The following is a 21357-nucleotide window of genomic DNA, read 5'->3' on the forward strand; positions in this document are numbered from 1 at the left end:
GTCAAGAGAAAAATCGCAAAAAAAGACCACAGGACTAATATAATTGCTACAAACTTCCTTTGAGACCAATTTAAGATATGAGTCAAAATAACGCACTAGTACAAAAATCGTTTTGTTTTTCCTCAGGCATATACAAACAGCACAAAGAAAGCATCATTTGTGTGAATAGATCTAAAAAACAATGTGCTCCAATACGGGGACAAACTTTCTCTTGTGAAATATTAGAAGCTCACTAACAGCCAACTCTGCAGAAGACACCACTATTAACAATTTTGAATGGCTGATTCTCTGAACATTAAAACAGTTATATTGATATTATTGGCAAAGTCTTGTTTTAAATACGCAATGCATACCCATCAAAACTGCTGTCTAGTTAATTTCCCGGTATTGTTAATTCAATTAATTTATGTTTGAGACAGTTATCGTATTTCTGTTTTAAAAGTCCAGTTGTCCTCAGAAATTTGAGTTGACTTCATAAATGTGTTGTCATCATGAATCCAAATAATTTGGCTTCATAAAACTTTTAATGTGTTTTAATTCAAGATACAGACAGTGTTCGCAAAATAGCTGTACGTCTAGGATGTGCTGAAATTTATGTTGTTCTCTCAAATTCAAATTTTATATATAGGGCAAATGAGGTTTAAAAGTCAAATATGGTATAAATGTCAAATGTTAAGGTAGGTACATTATAGATACACTTGAAATAGTCATATGCTGTCTGAAAGGATCGAAATAAAAACAAGCGTTTTGAAAAAAATTGACCAAATTTAGTCGACACTGAAAGGTTCATAAAATTGCGCCAAAACCTTGAAAATCTTGAAATTTCTTGTAGAGAAAATTTAGACAGGCAGAGATTTAAATTGGGACAACATATTATAGTCTGATGCTCTTAAAAAGTCGGAAAATTGTCTGAACCAAAAAATTGTTTTTAGTGGAACGGGGTTTCAAAGTTATTATTTTAAATCATTAATTTTTGCTAGATTTCTCAGTGTTGAGCCCTTTTTACATGGATTCAGATACGTTTCGTAGAATAAAAGGGCAAAAATAAGTAAAAGCACACGGAAAAAATTTACATCTAAGTGAAAGGCAGGCCAGCATTACTTTGCAAATCAGGAACAATTATCAAACTAACAGTTATAAACTACTCATCCAAAACAAAACAAAATTTTAGCAAAAATAGCTGGCAGATTGCCAGAAAATAGCCGCAATAGCTTCGTACATCTGCAGTCTCAAAAAAAAACATTAAAAAAGACAGACCAAAAAAATTCGTCTTTTCATTGAAGGCTGATATGTTAAATTTTAATTAAAAATCTGTATAAGTTTTTGCTCCCTCTATTAGCTGCTCCCAAATAACCTTCATTTAGAGTGACAGACAACCATTTGACCTTATCTCTTTGAATTAAAGTAAAAAAAGTCAATTTAAAAGTGAAGAAGTCATTATTGAGAGTGAGGTAAGTCAGGTGTGATGAAAACATTAATCAAGCGAATGAACAAAAAAACTCGCTCGACAAAGAGCGAAAAATGACGTCTCACACGCAATTCAGTTGAAATTGCATGAATGAATGAACAAAAAGCAGATTTGAAGTGGTCACGTCTTATGGTCTTAACAAAAATCGCGAAATAAAACATAGCAGGACCGGTCCTGACTACAATTTTCATTGAGTAAACAAAAAACTAGACCTAGAACGGACTATGAGTGAATTGGGAAACCCATTTCTAAAAAAAATTAGACAAAAAGAACAAAAAAAAACAGAAAATCAATGTAAAAATGCCGCATTTGAACGAAAAACCCCTGGCGAGAGAGCGAATTTTGGTTCAAACACCGGTTTCTCACTATACTTTAAAATTAGAGCGCGAAATTTCACGCCGCCAAACCACTCGCTTTTTCGCTCCATTTCCTGTTTCGGCAAGACCAAAATCACTACTCCGATTTAACTTCAAAAATCATAGAAATGTGTGAACATATCTTAAAACATCCGGAAATGACTCGAAGTGGAAATCCATTTAAACGCCATCCAACTACTCATCAGACAAAACGTGCCTCTACTAACTTATGATTATCTTGAAACAAAACCAAAAACAAAAAAGTAAAAACAAGAAAATCAAATCTGTTAAAATATGATTTAAAAACTCTGATCAAACTTTGTTATAAATTGAGATTCCCAAATAGCTATCTCTGCCAAAAATCATTTCATCAAAACAACTAGTACTTACTAAAACCACTTATGTGAATTGTTGAAAAATAGTTGAGGCTAAATTATGAAAAAAAGCTCTTAAAAACAACTTGCACTAAAAAACTGGAAAAAGTTAAAAATTTTTTTTAATATTACAAAAGCATATAAATCGAAAGAAAAATTCCTTTCAGCTAATAGGGTATCCAGATGCTCGCAAACTACAAGGCAAGTCATGATAGGCTAAGAAAATTGTCCAAAAGTAGAAAAAACCGAAAAACTGCAAAAAATTAAGAAGAATAGTTCCAATTTTCGCTCTTTTTTGTCATATTTCTCAACTAAAAAAATGATTCATATCCACAAAACTGTATCCAATTGTTATCTAAAATTTGCACAAGTAGAAAGGGTCTTTTCAATACCCACTTGAACCGGTAAAACGAAACAATCGTCAAAAAACGCAAAAATTAGCCCGAAAATCAGCAAAATACATGAAAAACCTCCGAATTAGCATAAAACTCAAGAATTTCCAGAAACCTTCAAACCACTACCAGAACCAGTCTAAAACTAAAACAAAATCATAACTAAACCTCTTAACCAAAAAATTTAAAAAAACTGCTTGAAAATGCCTCACGTGAACAAAAAATTTCGCTCGCTTACAGATTTTTTTCACACCTCAATTTCTCGCCTTGAGTTGTATTGGTCCTTCGTAAATATTTACTGATCTACAAGTTGGGCAATTTCCGGCTTTTGTACGTCTCTTGGTGTTTGTTCAGTACATATACAATTCCGTATTAGCACCTACTTTATCAGAATAATTACTTCACCAAGTACATAATCTCTCATGAAGTTATTTACTGATTATGTGAATTTATCATCAAGAAACTCAAAAAAGTAAATATTGAGGCTTTTAGGCACTTGAAGTGTTTGCTAGTAAAACTGTCAATCTGCGGTTGTTTCTCGTAAACATAAACAAATTAGAGGTTACAGGCCTAGATGGAAATACTGGCTATATATGGCCTTGAAACTAACTGAATATTAATTAATATAAAGCACTTAATTATGGATATTTTAAGGAATATCATCACGTAACTATGAGGGACGAAATAGGGGCGTGACAGTATGTATTGTCTTGAATTGAGCGTTGACTATGACATCTGAGCTGCCAAACTTCTCACATAGTATATCCCAAACATGATAGTATGATTGTTAGCTGAATCCCATTCCAGATATTGCCGCTTTCGCTTGACCCTGAGGCTGGTCTTCAGGTATTGCATTTTCTCCGTATCGCTGATTGGCTTTTGATGAACAATAACATCAAAAAGACCTGACCACTCTGGTCACTCCAGTGGATCTCCTGAAAACTCAGTCAGTTTTAGTTTTGGCAAGCCACTGGCACCACTATTCTGTACTGGTTGGTAAATGACTTGGGAAGTGGTTTGGTTCAGTGTGCTCTTGTTTCTGCTCTCGGAAGACCTGCTTCGAGAGTTGTTAATGGGACTCTGACTCCCCTTTCTGTTTTGAACTGCTGATGTTCCCTGCTGCTGAAACGTCGTCCTTGTCAACGGCGCTGGTGGGTCCGTTACTCTAATTCATTTGCGGATCTCTGGTCTCTAATTCATTTGCGGAGGTGTTGAAACGTCCTGGGTGACACTCATTGGAGGTTCGATAACAACGTTTGGAGATAGTGGACCTCTAGAGACAGATTGTTGATCCACTGATTCCGCCCACCCGGCTGTTCTTTCATGATTGCGTCTTGATCCAACACTTTCTATTTCATCTGCCACTGATCCAGATGCCCTTGAGCCTCCTTTGGTCAGCTCAAGTTTCAGACGTCTTTGTTCTTCGTCGGCAAATGCTTTCTTCCGTTTTCAAGGGCTCTCTCAGACTGTCGAAGACACAGTTCGTCTTCTTGTTGTTGCAACTTCGGACGTAACTCTTGTTCTTGTTGTTGTAGTTGTAACTCTTGCTCTCGTTGTTGCTGTTGTAAACGATAGTTTTCTTTTGGACGACGAAGTTCTATTTTCTCACGCTCCTGCTCTAACTCCAACTGCCGCTCTAGCAGTCGTTGCACTGTTTCTTTCTTAGCTCTTAGTTTTTCGAGCTCCATTTCTTCGATCTGTCGCCTTCTCGATGATCGCAAGTTGGCAACACAAGGCTCTTTTCTGCTTCCGTGTGTAGCAGAATGCCTGGAAGAGACCTGCACGTTCTCTTCGCCGTTTTCTATCGCTCTATTTCCTGTATCAATTACAGTTTCGTTTGGGTTCTTGTCACCAACCGGTGTGGATGACGCTAACAATGTCTGGTTTCCACAATCCTTAATGTGCCTGTACAGCTTGATCAGGTCTCGATAGTGCCTCCTAATATCGGTGAAATCCACGAACTTTCACTTCAGCGAAGTGTCCATCAAATGTTTTGAGCAATTTAGCTTGCACGCTTTCTTATTTCGAGTTGGCCTGACATCTTGTGGTCAGTCGTTTTCCAATTTCTATCGGGGCTATTTACAGTCATCGTAAAGATTCCGTTCTGGTCCACCAAATTGAATCGAAGATTCATTGCTGTTCGTGTTATTGACGGGGTTGGCGGACCAAATGTTGCGGATGCTCAAGAATCTCAGCGGAACCGATATATCACAGCCTGGTTCTCGAGCTTTACGCCGGCCTGGTTCTGCACTGAATCCGATTGTCTAACGATCTCGCCGAACTAATTAGTCGCTCAGACGTATTAAAGGACAGTAACTTTAATTTTGTTGATTGAAGTTAAGAACATCCTTAGTGATAATCTATGTTCAATCTCGTGCCGAAGTTGATTGAAATTGATTGAAGTTGATTGATCAATTTTGTTGAATGAAGTTAAGAAAATCCTTAGTGATAATCTATATTCAATCTCGTGCCGAAGTTTGTAAGGCTTCAGCCAGTAGCCAGTAATGTTGCTAACTTCTCGTCAAGTAAGCCCAACTAACCTAAAACTCGCAAGATCTTCAAGATCTATCAAGAATTAGCAAAAAAGACTTAAGTTGCTAAAGATTCAAATTTTAGTGTAATCTCAGAGCCAACTGCTCTTGGTAACAGTTTCTAATGGTTCTAAATACAATTCGGTTTCGCTAATGAAACAATTGGGTATGAGTAAATGATCAAACATTTATCATTTATAACATCATCGCTGCTTGTTTCTGATTGGTTATTCAAAAAAGCGCTTCAGGTTATTGTTTACATAGTAAATGTCAAATTACTGCAATATTTGCTTGTGTTCACATAAGCACATATAGTTATTACGTAGCTCTAATGCCTCGAATGTACGGTATCTGACCCTTAATGAACACCGAAAGTATCATAAAATAAACAATTTAACAAACTTAACAAATGACAAAATATCAAAAAATGCCAATTTTGCACCAGATAAGTGCTAATAGCCACACTTGTGAGTCTGATGCAATAACGTTTGTTGGGTCAATGAGTAGCTTAGAGGTAACCCAAACCGTGTGCCATAACCTCGGGTTGCTCAAGTTTTCCCTTCCAAAAACGGGGGGTTGTACAAAATTTCGGTCCTAACTGGTAAAAACTTTCAGTTTTGACCATTTTTGAGTTTTGAAAAATTCTACGTTTTTTCACTTTCAAAAGTTATTGCCTGCTGTCTGATGGATCTTGTTGCTGATTTGAAGTGGCGCCAGCAGCTATCATATTCCACGACAGATCTTAAGAAATCTTAAGTTATTCCAAACTTTCAAAAGGTGATCCCACGGAGACTAATCGCAACAACCCTAGACAAAAAACAATGTTTGTCAAATATTGAGGTTGTTGTAGAGACCAACAGAACAACTATTTGAATAAAAAAGCCTGCTAAGTAAATATAATATGATTCCAGAAAAGAAAAGATTCAAGTACTGATACCATATTACATGACACAATTAAGAAACAAAACAAAAGAAAAAACATAGCAGGACAAGTCCTGATATACAATTCAAAGAATTGCATTAATTTATGACCTGACAATCATCCACTCCGCTTTAAAAGACATAAAAGAGCTGCTAGCAATGAGTGTAAGCAATAAAACAACGCAAGAACAACAAAAACAAGCAAGACTAAAAATCCAACTTTTATTTTTTGAAAAGATAGGGTCAACAATGCAGGCCTCAACAGCATCCACATACAGGCATCAACATTTTTGAAAAGACAGGATCAACAAAAACAACTGCTATGAACTCAAAATGGTAACTAAATTCCTCTATTTCTCATTTGCAACATTTCATTGAATGTCGAAGAGTCTTCTTACTAATAATATTGAATGATAACAAATAAAACAAAAGTCGGAAAAAAAACTCGCTGAAACTTTTTGAAAACAATTAGTATAAAAATCAAAGAACGCAGCAGCTACTGAAAGATACAATTACATAAATTAATTGAGTCCTCAATGACCAACATTGAGACTGTCATCAATAAGATTAAGTGATAAGAAGGCAATAAGTACAACAAATATTAGCACACCCAAAAAAATTAATTAAGAATTTTTTAAAACGAACCACCGCATTAGTTACAAAAAGCAATAGCTATGAACAGAAAACCCTTGCTTTAATTGAATCCTTTTTAGCAACCAATGGTACCTTTCAATAGTGAGACTAAGAGTTAAGACGACAAAGTTGAAAAGAAATACCCGCAAACCTCAAATAAATCCATAATAATTATTAAAAAATTAGTGTCGAAGTCACAAAAAGCACTTTGAACAAAAACTATTTAATCGATAAACTTAACTCCTATTAGCAGTAACAGAGACCTGTCGCTAAAGAGATTAATTGTTAAGACATCAAAATTTACAAATACTTGCAGAGCTCAAATTACAAAAAATTTTTTGACAAGTAGTCTCAAAGTCATGAAAACAACTAGGTATCAACTCGACTCACTAATTAGGTTGTTCTTCTATTCCTCATTAGCATCCAATCAGCCCTGTCATTGATGATACTAAGTGATAAGAAAAACAGATAACTTAAAAAAAGGGGGCCAAATCTAAAATTCACTAATATTTTATGACAACAAAGAGTGACAAAGTCATAAAAAGTTAGTGAATTTTAGATTATGCCCCCTTTTTTAAACTATCTGTTGTCTTGTCACTTAGTATCATTAATGACAGGTCTGATTGGCAAGCAAAGGCAGATAGGCACAATTAGAACACATATGTACCGTCTTAAAAGCACTGAAGGAGAGGAAACTCTGAAAACAGAAGTCAAATTGACGCACTTAAAAAATCCATCTCAAAGACCGCCGAATTGTTCAAACAACAGTTTCTCACTCCACTTTGAAGGTATTTTGAAAAAAGTCACGCATCAAATCTTTTCGCTCCCTTAACGATTTCCGTGTGACCAAAATCACTACTCTAATTTGACTTCTGACAGACGTGAAAAAGCCGAAAAAAGAGTGAACAGATCTTTAAAAAAAGACAGCGCACCAATACAACTCAAAATCTTTGAATTGTAATCAGGCCACTTTGTAGATCTCTGAAAAACTGATTAGATAAACCGTTCAATTTTAGAAACTAAGTACACAAAATTTGGATTTAAACTCCGGAAATAATTTGATTTAAATTTTCGGTCAGATCGTACACAGTCAGTAATGCTACATTGTCTTGTATCTGAGAGAGTAGGGGCGTGCCTCAAGGTAGAAGTGGTTTAGAAACCCATATATTCAATACCTACCTTAAAGACATGAGTACTCAATCAGCAATGATGCTGAGCTCCCGCAATACTCAGATAAATACGACGGTGATATCTGAGTATTGCGGGAGTTCAGCATCATTGTTGATTGAGCGCTCATGTCTTTTAGGTAGGTATTGAATATAACGGTTTCTAAACCACCTCTACCTTGAGGCACGCCCCTATTTTCTCAGATACAAGACACTGTAGCATTACTGACTGTGTACGATCTGACCGAAAACTTTAATCAAATCTTGAAAAAAATGAGTGATTGTGTTGATAACCTTGTAAGTTACTTTCAACAAAGAAATTGATAAAACATTCACCAAAAATTGAATACATTCTATCGAATGATAGTGTTAGAAAAGGAAACAGCGGAAGAATAATGGTAGACAATTCTTGCATCGTTGAAAAATCAAGAGACGTACTTAGGTGTTCCCATTGACATTCAATTGAAGTTCTCAGGTCAGACCGGATTTATATTGGAAATTGTGCTTGGAATGAAGTCAATAACAATTTGAAAAACACTTCCAAAAAACTCTCCTTAGATTAGTTCTCAATGCATTCGTCTTTGGTTATCTGTATAATTTAGCGTTTTTTCTTCATACAATTAAAAAATTGATTTCGCTGGGAAAACAGTTGAATGGCAACCTAAGGGCAACAATATCGGAAAAACCTTTGAGGAAAATAATATAACATAAACCAATTTAAGTCGGATAAATAGCTTTCAGATGACAAGCGGAAAACTTCCGGGTTGTCAGAGGCTTCAGCTTAAATATATTTTTTCAAGGGATCATAAAGGCCCAACTCAAGAGGGATTCGAACCCACAGACCTCGAGAGTTCTAAACAAAAGCAGTACCCACTGGGCCCTTGTCGCTGTCTATCCTACAAGCCTTTTAATTTTAGCAACAAAGTTTATTTCGGGTTGAGAGCACTAGAGATCGCTCAAAAATGAAGAAAAGCGTGAAAAAGTCACTTGAGAAGTCAAATAATATTAAAAAAGCGCGAAAACGGTCACAAGCAACAATTTTTGCAGAAAAAAAACACAAACGTCAACACTGATTTCCTTGAATTTCGTTCGATAGCAATTCTTTTTTTGAGATGAAAAAGCTGTTATAGTTTTAGAAAAAATTACACGGTCTTTTACCCTCAATTTTATTTTTTTTCAAGTGGCACCTAACAAAATCAATAAGAGCCAGGAAACTTTTATGGGCTTCTGTTTTTGCTTCAAAAGTAGAAAATCAAATCTATCAAGAGATTGGAGTGCGCTTGTAACAGAGATTGGTCTATAATTTTCAGGATTGTCTGGTTCTCCTGACTAAAAAATGGGGAAACAAATGCTTTCTAATTCCAGATGGAAACGAAATTTGGTCAATATAGTGATTAGCAACTATTTTAAGATGTGGTACCAGGAATTTCGCACGTTCGAAGGGCCAAAAGCATTTTAAGTTCAAAAGTATTCGATTTGCTGGGCATCTACGTGTTTACAAAACGAATACGACTTTTCTATTTCATATTGAGTGTCTTGTTTTTTTGTAATTTTATTGAAATAATAAAAATTAAATAACTCCTTTACACTTCCCAACTAAACATGACTGTTAATGAACGTATGCATTAGGAATTCAAGTTTTTTTTCAAACTCAAATCATGACTTCATTGCTTTAGAAGTGACCAAAAACAAACGCACGAACATCAGGCGAATAGATCTCTAACTAATTCTCAGACTTTATTCTACAAAATAGTGATGAATGGTGATAAGAGATAATTTCCACAAAAAGGGGCAAAAAAGCTGACAATGTTCACTCATTAGCGTTCTGCTTCTGCTTCATATCAGCGTTTCTGAACCAATGATGCAGAAAAACGTTGACGAGTTGGGAAACGTTATAAGTGCTTTTTTTGTCTCAAGTGCAAAAATAGAAGCACAAAAAATCTTCAGAGTTTTTCAGAGGAACGAAAAACGTGTAACACAAGTATCCTAAACAGAGCAAATTTCAATTTCCTAATTTTCACAAAAATAATTATCAAAATGTGTTGCTAATTTCAAATTGAAAGAGTTCATATTCTAACCTTTTTCCTGTCATTGGTAGTTTTGATTATCATTCATCAATCAATCCAATTATTACTTTTTACCGACTTGAGAATGCAAGTTTCCTCTATGACCATTTAAATCGACCCGTCGTTGATAGTTTGAGCCCATCAGAAGCAGTAGATTGCGGTCAAAAGCACAGATAAATAAGGCTGCGGAATTTGATTGCTTCAAATCATCAGTATTTTACTTAGGATTGGTCTTGATAATCTGAAAAGAATGCGAAACGCATGAAAATAATACAAGTTTCTACTGTCATACTGTATTGAGTAAAGCCTTTTCGTGTTATTTGCAACTACTCTATTTGTCTGAACTGATTGCGTTATGTGGCTCAAACTTCAAGCCAGCAGACAAAATTGTACAAAGTTTGCACTTGCAAAAGTGAGTAACTCATCCTCAACAGCATGTTGAATGAGATGAGTGGAAAAATCTAAATGGGTTAAACGAAACAGAGATCTGTTGAATGGAATAAAAATTAGCAGGAATATTCTTTAATTACAGGACTTCTCCGGATAAATAATTGCCCTCAAGCTGATTTCTCTGCACTCTTTACACAGATCAAGTTATCCGGCTTTAAAAACCATACAATCGAACTTTTCAAATTTGAAGAAAAATTGGAATGAACTAACTGATACTCTAAAATCAAATTGTTTTTGACAAACTCGCAGAAACTTTCTGCGAACGAATGTCATCATTAGAACCATTAGCGATATACAGGATATTCAATAAAAAGCACGCGTTCCCTCTCAATGACTAAACAAGAAACTAAGAGAATGTAAGAAATGGAATTTTCGCCAATGCGCTATTATTGTTTGGAAAAAAGAATTTTAATTTTTTTAAGTGTCAAATTTACTAAAAATCAAAAACTAGTACCTAAAATCAAAGAAGATTGATGCAAAAGATTCATGTCTGCACTGACTCAATTTCTCATCTTCAAAAAGATCAAAACGCGTTTCAACAGAGCTACGAAGAGAAAATGTCATATGCTCATTTTTTTCCCAGTTCATTCTCACGCGATACATCTTCAATTACGGCTCTGTAACTCCCTTATATTCTCGATATTATCTAACTCTTAATTAATTAGCTTCCTGACCAGACTAAAATTCATTCATACTTCCATCTAAGACCGTAACCCCTAACTTGTTTATGTTTATCAATAACAAAGGGATGACACGGATACGGATTGCGCGAAAATTTGTCCACGTAGAAACTTGTAATATGTACCTGAATCACTTGCAGATTTACATTTTTAAGCTATTGTTGATGATTTGTTAAATACTGAATGATATACTGCTAAAAGAAGGTGCTGATGTTCGTTTGCATATATGCCCAATCAACAGCAAGAAACGAATTAAATGGACCCGCTTGAGGTATCAGTAAATATTTACGAAGGACCAATACTGTCTGAGGTACAAAGAGCAGAACACCGGAGTAACAAACTCAAAATCTGTAAAATAAAACATTTAAAAACAATCATTTTCAAAATCTTTAATTTTTTTCTGCAACATTTTTGATGATAACTCAAACCTCTCATGGAATTGAACACTTTCTAAGTTAAATTAACTTGATTTAATTACTTTAAATGAGATGATATTATACCCAGGTAGATAACACTGGATAACAAGCACTCAAAACCACCAAAAACAAGCGGAAATAATTAACATTAGACTTAAAACCGTATCGTGAAACATCTAAATAGTTACTTCATAATAGTATCGATTATCTCTTTAAACAAAAACATCTCATATGAACGTTAAATTGAATCTCTAAATTCACTAGAACATCACTTAAAAATGAATAATAAGGCAGCAGCACAAAATTATAAAAAAACATCACTATTTTTGAAAGGAACAAATATTGTCTAAGTATTTAAAGCATTAACAATAAACTGGAATCACTAAATGAAAAATTTATGAAATATTGCAAGGCAAAGAGATTAGTCATTGTTTACAATAAAAAATTTTTAAAAAAACTGTAAATTCGCCCAAATTAAATTTCGCCTGTTTTCCAAAACTAATGGCGTCGAGGTCCTAAAAATATCTTCTCGTAGATACTGTCCATCAGCAGTCGTGAAGAAAAGAAAAAACAAGAACACAAGCGAATAGCGTCGGGCGAATAGATCTCAAAGGACCAGCGAGTGGTTGCGTTCCATAGTAGTCAGCTGGGGCTTAAGGATGCTAGCATAAAGGGGAAAAGAGTGGAGAGGGGGGTCCAGTGATGAGGGTGGGGTGGGGTAGGGATGGACAAGAGCAATTCAAATTGCCAGCTGGAGGAGGATGGGCGGGAGGAGTGTCGGGGGTGTGTGGTAGGGGATGGGGTGACTGAGTAAGATCAAAATAATTAACGATTGAGAACCGTCCTTCACACCATGAAAATGTTTTTAGAAAAATTTTGGTCAACCATATACTTTGAGAGTATAAGGAAGTGGGGGAGGGGTCAATCTTAAAGATCCACCCTTTCATCATGAATTTTTCTAAAAGTGCTACGGAGAATGGCATACACAGATATGTAGATTATTGAGCCATAAGGCTCAAGGAGAAGTTAATGCCCTCCGGGCGCTACCTGAATATCCCGAAAAAAGCCAAACGGGTCAGACAAAAAATCGGTCAAGAGAAAAATCGCAAAAAAAGACCACAGGACTAATATAATTGCTACAAACTTCCTTTGAGACCAATTTAAGATATGAGTCAAAATAACGCACTAGTACAAAAATCGTTTTGTTTTTCCTCAGGCATATACAAACAGCACAAAGAAAGCATCATTTGTGTGAATAGATCTAAAAAACAATGTGCTCCAATACGGGGACAAACTTTCTCTTGTGAAATATTAGAAGCTCACTAACAGCCAACTCTGCAGAAGACACCACTATTAACAATTTTGAATGGCTGATTCGCTGAACATTAAAACAGTTATATTGATATTATTGGCAAAGTCTTGTTTTAAATACGCAATGCATACCCATCAAAACTGCTGTCTAGTTAATTTCCCGGTATTGTTAATTCAATTAATTTATGTTTGAGACAGTTATCGTATTTCTGTTTTAAAAGTCCAGTTGTCCTCAGAAATTTGAGTTGACTTCATAAATATGTGTTGTCATCATGAATCCAAATAATTTGGCTTCATAAAACTTTTAATGTGTTTTAATTCAAGATAAAGACAGTGTTCGCAAAATAGCTGTACGTCTAGGATGTGCTGAAATTTATGTTGTTCTCTCAAATTCAAATTTTATATATAGGGCAAATGAGGTTTAAAAGTCAAATATGGTATAAATGTCAAATGTTAAGGTAGGTACATTATAGATACACTTGAAATAGTCATATGCTGTCTGAAAGGATCGAAATAAAAACAAGCGTTTTGAAAAAAATTGACCAAATTTAGTCGACACTGAAAGGTTCATAAAATTGCGCCAAAACCTTGAAAATCTTGAAATTTCTTGTAGAGAAAATTTAGACAGGCAGAGATTTAAATTGGGACAACATATTATAGTCTGATGCTCTTAAAAAGTCGGAAAATTGTCTGAACCAAAAAATTGTTTTTAGTGGAACGGGGTTTCAAAGTTATTATTTTAAATCATTAATTTTTGCTAGATTCCTCAGTGTTGAGCCCTTTTTACATGGATTCAGATACGTTTCGTCGAATAAAAGCGCAAAAAGAAGTAAAAGCACACGGAAAAAATTTACATCTAAGTGAAAGGCAGGCCAGCATTACTTTGCAAATCAGGAACAATTATCAAACTAACAGTTATAAACTACTCATCCAAAACAAAACAAAATTTTAGCAAAAATAGCTGGCAGATTGCCAGAAAATAGCCGCAATAGCTTCGTACATCTGCAGTCTCAAAAAAAAAAAACAGTAAAAAAGACAGACCAAAAAAATTCGTCTTTTCATTGAAGGCTGATATGTTAAATTTTGATTAAAAATCTGTATAAGTTTTTGCTGCCTCTATTAGCTGCTCCCAAATAACCTTCATTTAGAGTGACAGACAACCATTTGACCTTATCTCTTTGAATTAAAGTAAAAAAAAGTCAATTTAAAAGTGAGGAAGTCATTATTGAGAGTGAGGTAAGTCAGGTGTGATGAAAACATTAATCAAGCGAATGAACAAAAAAACTCGCTCGACAAAGAGCGAAAAATGACGTCTCACACGCAATTCAGTTGAAATTGCATGAATGAATGAACAAAACGCAGATTTGAAGTGGTCACGTCTTATGGTCTTAACAAAAATCGCGAAATAAAACATAGCAGGACCGGTCCTGACTACAATTTTCATTGAGTAAACAAAAAACTAGACCTAGAACGGACTATGAGTGAATTGGGAAAACCATTTCTAAAAAAAATTAGACAAAAAGAACAAAAAAAAACAGAAAATCAATGTAAAAATGCCGCATTTGAACGAAAAACCCCTAGCGAGAGAGCGAATTTTGGTTCAAACACCGGTTTCTCACTATACTTTAAAATTAGAGCGCGAAATTTCACGCCGCCAAACCACTCGCTTTTTCGCTCCATTTCCTGTTTCGGCAAGACCAAAATCACTACTCCGATTTAACTTCAAAAATCATAGAAATGTGTGAACATATCTTAAAACATCCGGAAACGACTCGAAGTGGAAATCCATTTAAACGCCATCCAACTACTCATCAGACAAAACGTGCCTCTACTAACTTATGATTATCTTGAAACAAAACCAAAAACAAAAAAATAAAAACAAGAAAATCAAATCTGTTAAAATATGATTTAAAAACTCTGATCAAACTTTGTTATAAATTGAGATTCCCAAATAGCTATCTCTGCCAAAAATCATTTCATCAAAACAACTAGTACTTACTAAAACCACTTATGTGAATTGTTGAAAAATAGTTAAGGCTAAATTATGAAAAAAGCTCTTAAAAACAACTTGCACTAAAAAACTGGAAAAAGTTAATAATTTTTTTAAATATTACAAAAGCATATAAATCGAAAGAAAAATTCCTTTCAGCTAATAGGGTATCCAGATGCTCGCAAAATACAAGGCAAGTCATGATAGGCTAAGAAACTTAGCTAAATACAGAAAAAAAACGAAAAACTACAAAAAATTAAGAAAAAATAGTTCCAATTTTTGCCATTTTTTGTCATATTTCTCAACTAAAAAAATGATTCATATCCACAAAACTGTATCCAATTGTTATCTAAAATTTGCACAAGTAGAAAGGGTCTTTTCAATACCTACTTGAACCGGTAAAACGAAACAATCGTCAAAAAACGCAAAAATTAGCCCGAAAATCAGCAAAATACATGAAAAACCTCCGAATTAGCATAAAACTCAAGAATTTCCAGAAACCTTCAAACCACTACCAGAACCAGTCCAAAACTAAAACAAAATCATAACTAAACCTCTTAACCAAAAAATTTAAAAAAACTGCTTTAAAATGCCTCACGTGAACAAAAAATTTCGCTCGCTTACAGATTTTTTTCACACCTCAATTTCTCGCTCTCTAGAGAAGAGCGATAGGAAAAAAACCACTCTCTTTCCGCTCCACTCTTCATTTTGTTCAGCAACAAAATCACTCCAAATTTTTTCACGTGTTTCATTTCCCGCTTCAATATTCACTCTAATAAAATTGATTTAAAAAAGGACTTCTCCAATAATCCTCTTCGAGTCTTAAAAAAGACAGCGCCCCAATACAATTCAAATCCTTTGAATTGTAAAAAACCAAGAGAAGGCCAATAATAGCCCCATCTATCGCTGTGCGGCTATTAATAAGCTATATTTCAGGTTGACAATTTCCGTAAAATGAGTCCGTCCCCCCCCCCCCCCCCCACCACCACCTCTTAGTGGGTGCCCCAGCTTTTTGTGTAAGCATAATAGTGGATAAGCCAAGCAAAGCATATTATTTGCATCCCTCATGGACACGTGCCAACATTTCTTATGAGGCTTTACTATGTAGTGCATGCTCAGTAACGGGGGGGGGGGGGCAGTGAAAGAAAAAAATGCCATGTTTCATTGACGTAATGAACAGATCTTTTTTAAACTTTTTTCTAAATATTTTAAACTGATGCACAATTGGTTATTCAAATCGTAATGATAGTCATAAACATTACTGAAATCAGTTTAATCAATCACCCACAAATGATCACTCATGAAGCGGTCCATTTCACTGAAAATCGAGAAAATTCATTGAAAATCCGCAAGCAGGCCCACACAATCGGGTCGCCATGTTTTATACTTGTTAGCAAGCATCTTGACAAATTTTCCCTACTCATTGGCTGACGAATAAGTTTTTAAATAACCTCTCATGAATTAAAAAGAGAAGAAACTCACATTTTGAATTTGAGCATCTGCTTTGTTTCAAATTTGTATGTAATCATTAACTTGGTAGTGAACTCTGGATCCAAACTGTTCTCTACCCTCTCTGTGCGGCCAATCTGAAACAATGAATTCAACATCAAGTAAAAATAAGAGCCATTAACGGTTTTCCAACTATTTTATTTTTAACTGCAATAACTGCAATAGCCAAGAAGTACGAGCTTCTTCATAAAATTAGGGCTGTACGACCATAAAAAAACAATAGATCGTTTCAGGAAAAATAGACCAGTCAATTTTCGTTGAACAGTAGTTATATGTGCATTCCAAAAGTAATTATTTTTAAGAAACCGACACAGAATCGAAATGTCAGACATCAATTTCACCGAGAATAAAATAAACCTAGCTGGCGGATTGCCAGACAATAGCCGCAATAGCTTTGCAGATCTGCAGTCTCAGAAAGATGTCAAGAGAAACAGACCAAAATGGAAACATTTTTTAAATGCTGAGCTGTTGCATTTTAAGAATAAGTTTAACGCATTGCTTATTCTATTAGCTGCCCTTAAACACCCCTCAGTTAGAGTGACACACGCTCATTTAACCTTATCTCTTTGAATTAAAGTAAAGAAAACACAATTCGAGAGCGATGAAGTCATTTTTGAGAGTGAGGTAAGTAAATGAACAAAAAAATACTCTCCAATAGAAGTGAAAAGTGACGCCACGTATGCAATTCAGTTAGAGTAGCAGGAACGAATGAATAAGAAGCAGATTTGAAGTGGTGATTGTGACGTCTCATGGTCGTAACAAAAATCCTGTTGACGAAATAAAAAACACAGCAGGACAAGTCCTGACGAACAATTCAAAGAATTTTGACTAAACAGAACAACTAGACCTAGAACAGACTATGAGTGAATTGGGAAAACAACTTTTTAAAAAAAAAACAGATAAAAAAATTAAATAAAACAAAATCAATGTCAAAATGCCACACGTGAACGAAAAGCCAGTAGCGAGAAATGGAAATTTGGTGCAAACAAAAAACAATGCCTAGAATGAACTATGAATGGATTGGGAAAACGCTTTAGAAAAAAATCCGATCCAAAAAATTTAAAAAAAAACAGTGAAAATCAAAGTGAAATTGCTGCATGTGAACAAAAAATCAATAGCGAGAAAGCGGTTTATTGTTGAAACAGTTTTCTCTCTACTTTTACATTTGAGAGACAGAATTTCATGCCGCAAAACCACTCGCCTTTTCGCTCCACTTCCTGTTTCGGCGTGACCAAAATCACTGCTCCAATTTGACTTCAAAAATCACGAAAATGTGTGCACAGATCTTAGATAGCGCCCAATTACAATTCAAATTCTTTGAATTGTAAAAGTCCAAGAAAAGGCCTATAATAGCCTAAGCTATCGCTCTGCGGCTATTATATACGTTTGCACGAATTATATGTGATGCTATTTATTAAATTTAGTTGCAAGTATATATTTGCATTATTTAAATTTAGTTGCAAGTAGTTGCATTATTGTTTAAAAAAATTAAAATTTGAAACCGATGTTAAACATTGAAAAACAACCACATAGGAAGCAATCTTCGTTAGAAGCAAAAGGAAAGCTTGTTTATCAAAACAGGCAGTTTCCCATTTTTTTCTATTTTGTCCCTATCAATCCATCACGGAACGGCAAACCAAAATCGATGCTCAATCCAGTTCATAGTGTTCAAAAAATTAAAAGAATTTTAATGTAAATAATATCTCATTCCTCAGATGTCAAACTTTCTTCAGTAGTAATCCAATATTAACTACATTTTGAACCGAGTTGCACTCACTAAGCTTGCCTCTGAACGCCTGATCCTCAGAGAAAGAACGAATAACTCACAAAAAATAATCTGTTTTCCTTTATGATAACTGTTCTAGCCGGCCTCCCGGAACTGTTTAACAATGGCCGTTGAATCAATTCAATTCAATCAAAACAAAATTTAGCCAAAATTAGCCGTTGAATCAAACCAAAATTTAGCCAAAAGCTTCAGAGAAAAAAATGTTGTTGCAAAACTGCACTTTTTTTAATGAAGGGTCAGTTTTTAGTCTCAGAGTTCCGAGACCAAAAAATGTCATACTGTCGAGAATTTAAGAGGAAATTTAAGTTTTGACAACAAGTTCTGTTTCCACTCCAAGATTGTTGCTAAAAAGAATTAAATTGATCAAACTTTTGCTATTGTACTAAAAAAGTCATATGTCAGCGCCATTTCAGTTGCGACAAGTCTGAAAAGTGAAGACACGGCGACAGTATCAAACAAGGTGGAAAAAATGCAAATTGGTAAAAAAAAAGATGGTACCGAAAATTGGAAGTTACCAAAAATCTCACAAATGAAATTCCAAAAAAATCTATCAATTAATGCCATAATCAACAGCCCTCATTTAACCGCTCGGCCAAAATTTTGTGAATAAAAAACCAATTGAGCATATATATTCTCTTCACAATTTTGATGAAATAGCCCAATACAATGCAAGAGACTACATAACGCTAGAGTCTTTTAGAACTGAAACAAGTTAATTTAGATAACGACAGTAAATTACATTTCTTCAGATATTTTATTAGTTTCAAAAACTTTTAACTGGCGATACTAGTAATAGCAACAACGATAGAACGAAAACGAATAGATACAGGTTAAGTTGATATAAATTCTGATACATATGTAAAATCAGTTGACCGAGAGAGAGACCATACAATGGTTTCTAATGTGACGTGATAATTAGAAGCCAGATTTCATACATGCAGTCACTAATGTGTAGGCGTTGGAAAGTCAACAAGTTTTTATACCTCTTCGTACTTGCCGACGTCCTCGTTCTTCAGTTTGAGTACACACACTAAACAAAAACAAACAATGATCAAAATACACAAAGCATAAGATCATCTAAAACGTACTCGGATCTGACCATCCATTGGCATCCCTGGCCGTCAGGTTGCTGAAACAACTTGCAATGAAATTACATGTCAAAACAGATAAGCCTAGAAACAACCAAACAAAGCAATCACTATGTTATTAGCGTCCTCCTTTGTTTCAAATTCGCAAAACTACTTACGTGCATTTGATTGTTAGCTCAATGCAAGAGCTGAGCTCATCCGCAGAGGGCCGCATTTTAATCTGAAAACAAACTATCGAGAACTGCAATAAAAAAAAAACAAACTACGAATGCAGCGAGCAAACAAAAAATTGGTAACAACATTTACCTACGTCAACACAATCTACGTCAATTACAATTTTGCATAATAACGCTGTCGAAAAAAGAAGAAAACGGCGATTAAAGCGATAGGTGTACATTCATTAATCACAAAGCCATTGACGCAATGTAATGGTTAGAAAAACATTTGACACGCAAAAGAATGTTGTAAAAATCAATAAAACAGACGTAAGACGTCACAAATACCAGAAAAAGCTTAAAATAAATGAAATGCTCCAAACAAAGAAGCGCGTAAGAGAAGGTAGTTACGTCGAAAAAAGACATTCAGCGAAAAATCAGACGGGCAGAATTTATTTTGACCACATATGTGTAAAAACCAAAATCTTGCCATAATAATCAAAACAATGCAACGTTTGACAAGGCGACAAGTTAACAGCAACAAACTTTAAACGCCTTACATTGAGTTCAATAGGTTGAACCTAGAACGCATGTGGGCAATGCTAGATTAAAACCTGCTAACCCTCCTATGAATTACCCCATTTCTTTGGAAATTTTCCCCGTAACGAATGTTTCATACAGATACATATAGAAAAATTGCATATTTTTGCATCTATCAAAGGCAAAATCTGTCTTGCATGTTCTCAACGCAGCTCAGCAGACCGAATCACGGTTTGATGTCCAAAGCACAACAGTTATTCCAATCACGACATTTGCAACAAATATAAAACGTTGTCCTCGCAAAAAATGAAATATAGCCAGCAGATTGCCAGAACATGGCCAACGATCTCAACACGGCGTTGCAGTTGGAATATATAACAAAACAGACAAAAAAGTGAAATTTTTTGAAGTGGTCAAAACGCATTCTAAATTGGTTCTTTTGTTGATTATAATCAAATGGAGCGCATGAGTCCAATCAGGATACCAATTAGGCTTGACTCTAATAAACTATTATATTTTAAAGTTTTACTTGTTTGTAATTGTTACCAATCACTGTACATTTTAATGAGAATTAATTGAGTGATGGATGCAAAGCAAAAAGTAAGAAATAAGATTTGTGTCAACATAATAGTTAATTAAAGCTTCATGATATCACTAAGAAGTACATCACAACAATTTGCTTGAAGAATTTTCCCTACAAAAGACTGCACCTTTGAGCTCAACAAGTATAGCCTCCGAAATCAACAATTACTATTCAACATGAAAAACTAAAATTTAAAATATCGAAGTTTGTTTTAGTCAAAGCTAACTGTTATCCTTTTTGAACTTTTGCGCTCCATTTTTAAGATTGATATCTGCATAATTTTTATCAACCAAAGAACCTTTAGAATGCTTTTTGACCACTACAAAAATTTTCACTTTATCTGTCTGACATTTTCAACAAACATAAAATGACTCCAGGAGAGGCAAAAAATGAAATTTGGCCAGAAGATTGCCAGAACGTAGCCAACGAATTCAACGCTATTCGGCGTTGAAATTGGATGTTATAACAAAACAAACAAAATAAAATTTTTTGTAGTGGTCAAAAAGCATTCTAAATTGGTTCTTTGGTTGATTAAAAATATGCAAATCTCAATCTTTAAAATGGAGCAGAAAACTTCAATAAGGATACCAATTAGCACTGACTCTAATAAACTTTGGTACTTTAAAATTTTAGTTTTTGTAATGGTTACCAATCACTGTGCATTTTAATGAGAATCACTTGAGTGATGGATGCAAAGTAAAAAGTAAGAAATGAGATTTGTGTAATTATAATAGGTGATCAAGGCTTCATGAAAACATTAAGAAGTACATCACGCTATTTTACTCGGAGAATTGTCGCTACAAAAGACCTTTGAGCTCAACGCAAATATAGCCTTTGGAAATCAACAACTACTATTCAACTTGAAAAACTAAAATTTAAAATATGAAACTTTTTTTAGTCAACGCTAATTGGTATCCTTATTGAAATTTTGCGCTCCATTTT

General features: G+C 34.7%; 1 protein-coding gene across 3 annotated transcripts in view; it reads right to left on the reverse strand.

Annotated features, from left to right (window-relative positions):
* LOC142344667 (copine-3-like) overlaps nucleotides 1-19460 on the reverse strand; it is a 114720-nt gene extending 95260 nt beyond the window's left edge. For 2 of the 3 annotated variants that reach the window (XM_075396506.1, XM_075396504.1), the window contains exons 1-4: nucleotides 19296-19390; nucleotides 19138-19178; nucleotides 19033-19079; nucleotides 16237-16340 (exon numbers count right to left, since the gene is read on the reverse strand). In XM_075396506.1, coding sequence (XP_075252621.1) covers nucleotides 16237-16340; nucleotides 19033-19079; nucleotides 19138-19178; nucleotides 19296-19351 — 248 coding nt within the window. In that variant the 5' untranslated portion in view covers nucleotides 19352-19390. Of the gene's footprint in view, nucleotides 1-16236; nucleotides 16341-19032; nucleotides 19080-19137; nucleotides 19179-19295; nucleotides 19391-19443 lie in introns of those variants that run through there. The other variant, XM_075396505.1, reaches the window with a different exon arrangement.
* Between the last annotated feature and the right edge of the window lie 1897 nt (nucleotides 19461-21357).

The sequence above is a fragment of the Convolutriloba macropyga genome, chromosome 8 (assembly GCF_964194025.1).
Source record: "Convolutriloba macropyga chromosome 8, txConMacr16.3, whole genome shotgun sequence".
NCBI lineage: Eukaryota > Metazoa > Xenacoelomorpha > Acoela > Convolutidae > Convolutriloba > Convolutriloba macropyga.